The sequence below is a fragment of the Vicia villosa genome, unplaced genomic scaffold, assembly GCF_029867415.1.
Source record: "Vicia villosa cultivar HV-30 ecotype Madison, WI unplaced genomic scaffold, Vvil1.0 ctg.002571F_1_1, whole genome shotgun sequence".
Lineage (NCBI taxonomy): Eukaryota > Viridiplantae > Streptophyta > Magnoliopsida > Fabales > Fabaceae > Vicia > Vicia villosa.
Window position 1 is genome coordinate 199,469 of NW_026705973.1, and position 12,550 is coordinate 212,018.

Below are 12,550 nucleotides of genomic sequence, written 5' to 3' on the forward strand. Positions count from 1 at the left end.
AAACCATAAATACTAATCGAAAAACTTTAACAAAGTAAGGTATCATGCATTAAATTAGTATAAATGTTATGAAGGACCTTTCTAGTATTCTTGTAACACCCCATTTCTACCCGACAAATATATATAAATCAGAGTTTTCAAAAAAATTCTATAAACAAATGAGGCGTCACATAATCAAAACAAAACAAATCAACTCGTCGCATAAAGCGGATACATAGCACCTTTAAAACAGAATAACTTATTTTATTAAAACACAGCGGAATCACTTAAACAAGTATTCAATAAAATATCTTCAGTTAACTTATCATTTTGTTCAACCAAGATAACACAATTAAACAACAACATCATGAATGACATAAATCGTTCCCCCCAGAGTGCTACGTATCAGAGCGACAACCGACTCGAGTAACGGCAACTAAATCTTCATACTTGAATACCTGCACGTTACCAATATAAAGGCAACGGCGAAACAAGAGAAAAGGGTGAGATATCAAATCATATAAGTGGGCGCATGATAAATTGTATATTAGGATTCAGGCATATAAAATCATTACATCGCAAGTATCAACAGTTACCATACACATCATACTTCCACAGTTCATTAATCTCGCATACTTTTCATCGCACAACAAGTCATAATCATGTAAATAGTATCATCCAATAAATTTCACATATTCAAGTATGCACAAAGTTCAATCGTATAATAATCACAGGATTCAATACTATTATTCCAAATATATACACAATCCATCATAATCACATATTCACACGTTTAACCAATTATATATCAAAGGGTTAATACCTATTTTGCCCCCTGCCATATGGGGTGTAGTTGAAAAACCCCCCTGCCAAAAAAAAAGTTTCAAGAAGTGCCTTGTAAAATTTCAGAAGTTTGATTTTGAACCTTTTTCACGCCACCTCATTAAAAAGTCTGATGTGGCAATTTTTTTTATTTTTATTTTTTTATTTCTAATGACGTGGATGGCACAAGTGGCATTTTTTTTATTATTTTTATTTATTTTAATTCCACTTGGCACTTTTATTATTATTTTATTGATTGGTTTTTGAAAACATGTTAAAAATTTGTTGGAGGTGGGAGTTGAACCCACTCCCTCCCATTCCATGCTGAAGCGCATAGCCACTAGGCTGGATGATTCAAGTTGTTATATAATTGCATTTAATTATTGTTATTGTATCCAACTATAACAATATGCATTTAATTGATATTTATATACAACTAGTTATACTGTAACTTTTTTAATATATATTTTATATACTATTACTATAGATTTTATAATATTGTTTTATAAATTAAATTAAATTAATAGAAAATAATATTAATTAATAACGTTAATTAATATTATTAAATATATCTTAAGTAATATTAATATTAATTAGAAGGCAAAAACAAATTAAATTAAATTAAATTAGAAATATAATTAGATCAAATTATATTTCTCTAAATATCGCTAATTAAATTAATTTTATTAAATAATTAATTTTACAGAAATTAATTTTATATATTATTAAATATATCTTAAGTAATATTAATATTAATATAAGGAACGATTAGAAAAATATTTCTCTAAAAAATATTAATTAGAAATATAAACTAAATTAAATTAATATTATTTAATAACGTTAAATTAAATAATACTAATATTAATTAATAGTAAAACAAATTAACACTAATAGTAAAATAAATATTAATTATTGTTTTAGTTTAATTTAGTTTATATTTAGTTTATATTTTATAATTTAGTTTATATTTAGTTTAACAGTAAAACAAATTAATAGTAAAACTATTTTATAATTTAGTTTATATTTTATAATTTAGTTTAACTGTAAAACAAATTAACAGTAACACTAAAATATAAAATAATAATATTTATATTAATTTAGTTTAATTTAATTTAATTTATATTTTATAATTTCATTAGCATTAACACTAAAATTAGGGGTGCTCAAAACCAAACCAACCCAATAGAAAACCGCAAACCAAACCAAACCAAACCGAAACCGCAAAAAACCGCATTTGGTTCGGATTAGTTTGGGTCATTTTTTAACAAAACCGCACGGTTCGGTTCGGTTTGCGGTTTGTATTTTGTAAACCGAACCAAACCGAATCAAACCGCATTATGTTACAACCTAAATTTTACTTAACTCACATCCAACCCAAAATTAAACCTATTATACATTAGCCTTATGAATACGAACAATTTTCTCATCCTTACACATATAATTTCAGTCCTGATCTTCTCAAATCTCTAATAACATTATTTCACCTTCTTTGCCACATACATCTTCCCTCTTCTTCTATAATCTTTACTCTCCTATATTCTTTCTTTTTCACCTTCTCATTTTTATGTAAATGTTCTGTATTTCAGTTTCATTTTTATCGCACATCTTCTTCTCTAATCTCTTAACACTTTTTCTTTTTCTTTTTCATCTTCACTAATCTTTCGTCTCTTCTATTTTTTTGTTTCATTATATTAATTTTATATTGTTTTATGTTATTATTTAATGTTTAATATTCCACTTTTGTCTAATTTAATTTTTACATATTACATGGAAAATTGTTGTCAAAATATGACGAGTTTTGTTGTTATTTGTGAGTGTATGAATGTCTAAATATAAAATTATGTTGTCGTATATATGTGTATGTATTAAAATTATGTAAAAAACCGAACCAACCGAACCGAACCAAACCGCATTAGTTTGGTTTGGTTTGGTTCGGATTTTTTTTAAAAGTCAACCGAACCAAACCAAACCGCACTAATTTTTCTCTTGCGGTTCGGATGATTTTTTTCGTCAAAACCGCCCAAACCGCACCGCGAGCACCCCTAACTAAAATAAATATTAATTATTATTTTATAGTTTAAGTAATATTAATTAATAACATTAACTAATAAATATTAGGACCTAAATATTAACTAATAACTAATAATTATTAACTAATAATATTTATATTAATTAATCATGAAAACATTTATTATTAATGCTAATAACGTTAAACTAACTATTATAATCTAACGAAGGCATAAATATAACAAGAAACAGCACATGGCGTAGTGGTAAAGGTGCTGGCCATGTATTCTTTGTGTCCCGGGTTCAACACCCATTGGGACCAGTTTTTGAGCTTTTATATTTAACATTTCAAAAACCAAACAATAAAATAATAATAAAAGTGCCAAGTGGAATTAAAATAATAAAAATGCCACTTGTGCCATCCACGTCATTAAAAATAAAAAAATAAAAATAAAAAAAATTGCCACATCAGACTTTTTAATGAGGTGGCGTGAAAAAGGTTCAAAATCAAACTTCTGAAATTTTACAAGGCACTTCTTGAAACTTTTTTTTTGGCAGGGGGGTTTTTCAACTACACCCCATATGGCAGGGGGCAAAATAGGTATTAACCCTATATCAAAACATCACCAATTTCAATTATCACATCTCATGTACACATGACAATCACATAAATGCATATATTCAAACATCACTTAACCTCAATGTGACTCAATGCAAGACATGTGACTCTATGCATGTGGTACCCAATGTGGACCCAAAGTTCCACCGCTTCCGATTCATATAGAATCTAGCCACGCTTCAGATCCGGACAAGATCAAAGCCACCAAATGTAAACATATAGTTTACCGCTTCCGATTCACTTTAGAATCTAAGCCTCGCTTATGTTTCAAAGCAAACCACCTTTGTTTCAAGGCATCCATGATATGAATGTATGTACAATGTTAATCAAACGTATGCAATTAAGATCATCTCTACCATCTTAATATTTAGCATATCACAATAATTCAACTCGATGAATTATCCACCAATTGTACACAACATTCACAACACATACATATCATTCACATATAAAAGGTCAATTAATCAATTACGATTCACAAAATCCAATTAACACTAGTAACCATACTATCTCATGTTAATTCTCATTTTGCCAATTATATATGAACATACACATTTAAAATCAAGCAATTAATCATTAAAATTAATGCTATCCAACTAACCACAGAGAATCAATATTAGCACAACATCATGACATATACATATATTATTCTCAACATACATATTCAAGTCAAAACACAATTACGGACGAATCCTCAAAATACCGTAATTTACCGACAAACCGAATGATTGATCCAACTTCAAGTATATTTCAATCAATTAAACTCATTGCAATTAATTTAACTATTAATTTAAACAATTAAAATCAAACTATATTAATTTAATTCACTTCAATTTCTACTCCATTTCTAATTTCTAGCATTCTATTGTTCAAAGCCATTTTTATTGAAAAGAAAATCACGATAGCTTTCTAACGCCTCGAACGGAGACTCAAACGGAGTTACGGTTCAAAAGATATGAATTGTTAAAGTTCTAATGAAAAAAACAAACACCGACGTTATACACTGACAACTCTAAACATGTCAGAATTACTCAAAACAAATAAAAATATGACTCTTAATAATTCAAAACAACTCTGACAACTTATTGTCGACTCTAACAACTCTATTGACAACTCTAACAACTCTATTGACAATTTTATTAAATTATTATAATTTATTTATAAAGAATATTTAAACCAAACACAATTTTAGTCGATTCGTAAAATCTCACAATTTCAACAAAATAACACTACCACGTTAATCTACTAATTAAACTTAACTACTACGTAAATTTTTATCAAATTCCGGACAATTAATTACACCGTTTAATTCGGCTATTTCGATCAAACGGGACTGTTTGAAATACATTAATTCTATAATTCCTATTGTTTCACGATTACTTTATCTATTGTTTTTCATTTATATCCCAACTTCATGACATTCATTTCTAGTATATACATATATCATCATATATATCTTACTTAAGTAGTATTATGAAAACATGGAAACTTAGAAAATGAAAACAGTAACTAGCGTAGAAAATAGATAGGAAAATGGAAACAGTAACTAAAATAGAAAATGAATTAGCAGAATAATGGAGAAATGGGATGTCGTCCGTCAACAAAATTCCTTGCCGTCAAAGGCTAATGGAATGAAAAGCAAATAAAGAAAACCAAGGAGGGAAGCCCGTCAATGTAGCCTTGCCTTCCGTCCAAGCTTCCATACGACATTCACTCATATACAGTACCGTCAAGCTCGTTTAGCTCACATCCAGTGCTGTTCGTCAAGCTCGTTTAGCTCACATCCAGTGCTGTTCGTCAAGCTCGTTTAACAATTCTCATTTTCCATTCCGCACAGAATTCATTATTTCAAATACACATAACAATTTCAAAATACGCACAACAATTCTAACAAAACAATAATAGACTCAACATAGAAACTCAAATTCATTTACTCATGGAATAAATTCATAATTTCCAGCAACAAATAACAATAACAAATGCAATAACCTAAATCCCTAATCCCCAACATACAAGATTTCATAAACCCAATTATAGGAAGAGAACCCCACCCTTACCTTATCAATGGAAGCAACTCAATGGGTCTCCAATTTCATCTTCAAGCTTCTAGTCTCCCCTTCAAGACATAGCCTCCTTCTCTTCAACTTTTCCCCCAAATGACAACACTCCTCTTCTCAATCACTAAAACCCTATTTTTATTATTTCAATTGGGCTTAGCATATAACAACTCTTCTCTATTATTCTCTACAAACCAATCTAGGCCCAATAAGATAAATAACTCTAATAATCAATTATATCATATATAATAATAATTCCATCAATATAATAATTCTGACTTATAAATAATATTATTCTTAATATTATTTTCCGACTATCCGACTTCAATTTATATAATTCCAAATACGCCCTTAAATAACACCGACAATCCAAATTCGACTTAAATCAAATATTTAAATCCTTCAATAATTTAATTAACCAATTTAATTAAATTCGGGGTGTTACAATTCTCATATCCTTCAATTTCTTATCAAGTAAGTTTGAATCTATTTTGCCATATTATGCGATTATGGTTCGAATCAGCTGTCAAACATGAATATCAGCAATAACTCAATTTATTTACCTGAAATAGAAGAGTTTAGGCAAAACAATAATTTGTATTACCTTCTCATCAATCATTTCTAAAATCTCGACATGGCATGGTAACAGTTTCTCCAAAAGGTCCATGCTTCATTTTTCTAATGCCTTTGAAAGAACAATATGGTTTGTGTATGCGACAATTCTAGATCACAGTGGCAAATAATACATATTTCATCAACAAACTCAAATCAAATATACAATGCGAAGTAGAGAAAGGGAGAAAATACAAATGTAAAGTTAAGAGAGGAAGAAATGTTGGTTCCCCAAAGTTCAAAACCTAAATAGATCAAGTAAAAGAGAATAAATTAATAACAAAACCTAAATTGAAAAAGTCACACATAAACTATTTCGAATTCGACCACCACCACACTCGTCGTCGGAAACGCGTTGCCGCCACCATAAATCTACCATTGTTAAACTGGCCACCGTCGTAAAATCGTCTGAAATTCGTAGATCTAAGCAGAGAAGGATAAAAGTAACATCGTTGTTGAAGAAAAGGAAGAAAAAAGAAACAAGAAGAAGAGAGAGAGGCAGCGGAAGAGATAACAAATAAGAGGGAGGGAGAGAGAGAGAGAGAGAGAGAGAGAGAGAGAGAGAGAGAGAGAGAGAGAGAGAGAGAGAGAGAGAGAGAGAGAGAGAGAGAGAGAGAGAGAGAGAGATTTTGCATTTTGGGGGGAAGCAGTTTTATTTTTAATTGCATTTGACATTGGAAAATGGAAAAAATTGTAGAACTTAAAAATGGGTAGTTCGTTTTGAATCAATCAATGTAAACAGTGGATATCATAGGCAAAAGCAAATTATTTGGTTGCAAAAAACAACTTTTGGACACAAATTGCCCCCAAATTGATGAGGTGGCAAAAATAGAGACAAGGGCATAAATGTGTTTTCCACAACACCTTATTTTCTTATATTATAGATTGATCGGGTCCTCTATCTTATTTGGCAAACTTTGACCCCTTTAAAAGTTATGATTTTCTCCTATCAGTTATTTAGAGATATAATTCATACTAGTGTTATTCTTTTTAGGCGTAAGGTGATTATGGACTTGTTGATCCGAACGTCATCGAATGTGTCTTGTTTTAGGGTGATACTGGGTCTTTTAGTCATCTTTTTGTCTATTGCAATATCCAGTATTTCAGTTGGTGCAGTATCTTTAGGTGACTAGGTTGGAAGTTAATTTTGCATGAAGTATATGGTCAATCTTAGAAGTTCTAAGGTCCTTTGGGTCTACGTCTAAAATTAGGATGAGCTTATCTTTAGTTTGACATTAGATGACATGAGTCATATGGAAACGCCACGACAAGTTCGTTTTTAAGGATTGATATCAACTGGACAAAATGATTCTTTAATCTTTGAAATGATTTCTTACTAAAACTTCTTGCATTTTCCGCACCATCTTATGGCAGAAAGCACCGAATTCCATTTTGTGCATGCCCCAAATTTTGAGAGATTAATGTCTCTAATTTTAGTGGTGGTGTTTTTGTTCTTCTTTTAAAAGACTTGTGCTTGTTGGCGTTCTCTCCTCTTTTCTTGAACTCACAGTTTATTAATGTCATGTACTCTGTATTTTTGACTTTTTCTTTATATTTGAATTTTTTAAAAATAATTATTAGTTGATTGTTTGTTTTCAATTTTTTTTCTTTCTAAATTCTAAATATATGTGGATTTACATCTCAAAAGTTTAGTAACTAAACAACTCTTGAGAAATAGAGAGGGTTTTTCATTTAAAAAAATGAAAATGAGAATGATTCTTTTTCTTTTCAAAAAAAATAAAAAAACCTAAGTTAATGCACTTCCCTCTTCCCCACACAAAAGCACCATCCATTCCATCCGAAAGACAGATAAAACCGCACTTCATTTCATCTCGTTTTTGTCGCATCACCAACAAGAGAAAAAAAAAAAAAACAACTCTCTTTCTTTCTCTCTCTTCACTGTCTCTGTGTTTCAACCAAATCTAGAGCAACCCATTTCGTTCTTTAAGCTTCTAGGGTTTCCTTCTTCTTCCATGAGTACACACCCTTTCCCACACTGACAGTACTCTACTCTACTCTCTCTTTCAAACAAGGTATCTATTTTCTAATCAGTTTCATTGATCTGTATGTATGTGTTTTTGGAATTTGATTTGTGTAAAAGATTGAATTTTTTTTGCTGATTATTATAGTTAGTCATCTCAAGATTTGTGGGGGTGTTTGATCATTTGATTTGATTTGCTGTTATTCTTCCAAATTTGGCTTTTTTTAGGTAGAATAATACAAATTTTCCTCTAAAATGTGGGGTTTTAATGCCATTTTTATACGCTTGAAATAAATCAGAAAGTTTGAAATTTGCATCTTTAGGATTTGGTTTTGATTGCTAATACCAAATCAGTTTATGATCTGACCTAGCAACTCGGAGACTGGACCAAATTTTACAGTGTAGTAAGATCTATTAGTATTTTCCTTAACATTTAGACTTGTTAGTATTGTCAAATAGGCGCTATAGCGACGTAGTGTTTTAGGAGCATAGCGGACTTTGAGTAAATCCCTATTTTCACAATCCACAATTGGCAAGGTATCTGGCCTTGCAACCAACTAATTCAAAGGGATCAATCCCACCATCCATTAGTGGAGGATCATTTAAAGCCAGAGCAAAACTCTGTATGGACTAGTCAACACATGGATTGATTGCACCTAGCAGGGTTCTTGTGTGTGCATTTGATCTTGTTTATGCTCCTAGACAAAATTTGATCTTGTTTATTAACTGGTCCAACACATTTGATCTTGTTAATTGACTGGTTCAAAGCATGGATTGTTTATGCTCCTTCGATGGTATTATATGCGCGGATTAAGTTGTTCTTTTTACTTTGGTTTAATAATTAACTGGTTATTTTTTAAATATTTATTCATTAGGCCTTTGCTTTCGACTATTATGGCGGGAGAAATAGCGTGGATCAGCCACTATGATGACGACTACTTGCAAAAGGAGACTGAAGACTTTGATTTGGATCTTGGTGAGGAAATTGATAAAGAAGTGAATGCTGTTTCCGTGGACGTGATTTTGCCTGATGATTTATTGGAGCGTATCTTGTCCTATCTTCCTCTTGCAAGCATTTTCCGTGCAAGCTGTGTGTGCAAAAGATGGAATGCGACTGCGGAAAGGTTTTTATGGAACCCTTCCCATTTGCTACCACAAAAACCTTGGTATTTTATGTTCACGAGCTCTGATGAACCAACCGGTCATGCTTATGATCCCAATCTTCGGAAATGGTATCGCATTGAGCTCCCCTTCATCGGAACTTCTAATTGGTTCTTTTCTTCATCATATGGCTTAGTTTGCTTCATGGACAACGACAGCAGAACAGAGTTATTCACGTGCAACCCTATTACTAAAAGTTGCAGGAAGCTTCTAAGGCCTCCAGGGATGAGCTCTGATTACGGTGCATTAGCGATTTCGGTCGACAAGGAATCTCATGGTTATATTGTTGCAGTTGTGAAATCAAAGCAAGTCCCAGAAAATGTTTTTCAGTGGGATATCTCTATTCATATATACAATTCAAAGGAGGAGGCATGGACGACGCCGCTAGCCGAGGTTTTGACGGGGTGGAGAGGTGGTGATGAGAGTGTGATCTGCAACGGTGTGCTGTATTTTGTAGTTTACTATATTGGTGGCGTTCTGCCAGAAAATCGTCACGCATTAGTTGCATATAATATCTCCAACCGATTTTCTCAAGCTAGCTTGAGCTTTATTCCTATACCGAATTCTCTGACTCTGTCGTGTGCTCGTCTAATGAACATGAAGGAGAAGCTTGTAATGGTCGGAGGCATTGGTAAACATGATCGACCAGACATAATCAAAGGAATTGGTATTTGGGTTCTTCACGATAGAAAGTGGGAAGAAATTGTCCGAATGCCTAACAAATACTTCCAAGGCTTTGGTGAGTTTGACGAAGTTTTTGCTAGCAGTGGCGTCGATGATCTAATATACATTCAAAGTTATGGATCTCCTGCACTTCTCACATTTGACATGAACATTAAACAATGGAGATGGTCACAGAAATGCCCCGTTACAAAGAGGTTCCCTCTACAGCTTTTCACTGGCTTCTGCTTCGAGCCGAGGCTTGAAATTGCTCCGTAGTTCGATTTTCTTTATAATATCAAACAGCTGCTATTGTCAATTGTTTCAAGTTTCTGGTGATTTTCTTCATTGTTTTTACTTGAAAATTTATATGATTTGTGTTTCAACTTGCTTATAAGATGTTGGATTCATGGATACTGAAATATTTACTATATAACATTTGAAAAATACAACAGATCTATATGTTTTTAAACAGTTTATACTACATAAGCATTTATATAATAAGCGATTGTCCTTTAAAGTGATTGAATGGACTTGTATTTTTTTTTATTTGTCTAACACATGAAATCACTTTGATATATTGATTAGTCAATTATCATGTGCATGCACTTTTGAAATGTAAAATAAGCTATGGTATGGTTGGTGGAGAAGTGAGGTCCACGGCTGCTCTTATACATTGCAAAGGTGGGTTTTCTTTTTCTTTGGTTGAGGTGTGACAAATAAAGTTTATAAACTTACTTTTGTAAATGGCCGGCATTGGTTGAGATTAATCTCTTTATTTTTATAGAAGTTAACTATCAGAATCTTCTCTATTATTCTACACAAAGAACAATTGTAGAATAGCAATAAGATAAATTAACATAAATCTTTGTTATAAGATACATAATAAATCTTACATTGTATTTAATTATTAAGAGATGAATGAGGACGTTTTAACATTTTTAGAATATATTCGGTTGATCTTGCAATAGCCGCATTCATATCGATCGAATTTTTTATTTTATTACGGGGAAATGTAAACCACATAACAATTAAATGTTCATCGGTCTTCAGCTCAAACTTGATGAACTCTATCTTTCCTTCGTTGTTAATCGAGGGTGAATTTTCACAACTATTTGATTGTTTAGGTATCATAACAGATCGTCTACTGTGGATTTCAAATCGATAAGACAAGTGATCTCTATAAACCTAAATTCAAGAGGGGATTCAAGAGGGGTCTCATGTCGTTGAAGTAGACAAATACGATATATAAATATTGAGACATTATGTGGTGATTTTATTAACAACATGAAGGACACCTATATTTATACAAGTTTAAATCAATCTGAGCCTTAGAAACTTAATTGTGTCTAATTCCGAATAAACCCTATTACTAGTGGTTTTGCAGAAACTGTTTTGGCAAAATGTTTCAGATACAAACATGATTTTTTTTCATTAACGTAGAAAATTTTACAAGCAATATTTATATAATTAATGTTAGATATACATTAAAATGTATAAAGATTACATCGTTGACAATAACAATTCAATATTACATACAAAAAATGAGTCACCACCTAAATACATTTTTAGATAAAAACTAAAATGCATCAAAACATGTGTAACCACCTAAATCTATATCTATGAGTAGTTCCGCCTTTAACTTTTGCTTATTTGATTCTCTTTCAATCTTACTCAACTTAGTGAATTCTTCCATCCTATCCAAAAAGCTATTCATACAAGTTTCAACTTCTTTGTGAAATGAGTTTTCCACTCCGATGATGTCCGTGGTATAAGACATCCCAACTTCAAATAAACTTGAACAAAATATAGTGATTTTGAAAGTCACCCAATAAACATAATGTGTTCGGTTGGATTTTGAGGTGGGCAGCTCGAAGTGGAAAAAAAGTTTTCGAGACGCCATATCTTGTCAGATCAATACACACCCTATTATATGCACTTACTATAAGATGACCCATTTTAGGGAAGTGTATCAATTTTTTCTCCGCTGCCATACCTCTAAAACAAGGAATAAGTGATGCATGAACTGCATCAAAATGTTATTTTTTTTACATGTAGCATTGTGTATAATTCCTTATACCCCTCCAACTCTTTAAGAAGCTGTTGACAGACAAGTGTATGATTCTCCTCTCTTTTTTCTAGCAAAGGTGAAACAACGTGATAGCCACGTTTACCGCCACATTTAACGCGATAACATCTACAATTCGTTCAATGTACTTGTGCATAAAATCAACATCTCTTCAATGTGTTTGATTTTTGGTAAAGGTGGTGAAGGAGATAGTTTGCTAATATGAGCACCTTTGAAAACACTTTTTTTTTAGATTTTGAAGTTGAAGAATCCAAAAAAATGTATGTTAACATGTTCGAAACAAGAAGAAGACCGCTTTGTTGAGTTGTCACTCTATGTTGGTTTGACATTCGTAGGAGCCCTCTTTGTTTTTACCGATTCTGAGAGTGGTATCGAATATGTAGTTTCTAGATAGACAATATTCTCCATACACTCTTCGATGTGAAGTTTCATGATATCATCAAGTTTCAAAAATCTTTCTTGAATCACTTCCATTTCACTCATGATAGATATATTCGATTTACCATCCTTCATCACACCATCATCATCATCAAACAAGAGTCTTTTCCAGTATGTGTAAACCT

At 31.8% G+C, this 12,550-nt stretch overlaps 1 protein-coding gene across 1 annotated transcript; it reads left to right on the plus strand.

Moving 5' to 3' along the window:
* Positions 1 to 7,854: 7,854 nt before the first annotated feature.
* Positions 7,855 to 10,438, plus strand: LOC131639270 (F-box/kelch-repeat protein At3g61590-like). Its single transcript, XM_058909766.1, has 2 exons — positions 7,855 to 8,129; positions 8,953 to 10,438. The coding sequence occupies exon 2, from the start codon at positions 8,972 to 8,974 to the stop codon at positions 10,175 to 10,177; it is 1,206 nt and encodes a 401-aa protein (XP_058765749.1). The 5' UTR covers positions 7,855 to 8,129; positions 8,953 to 8,971; the 3' UTR covers positions 10,178 to 10,438.
* The last annotated feature ends 2,112 nt before the right edge of the window (positions 10,439 to 12,550 follow it).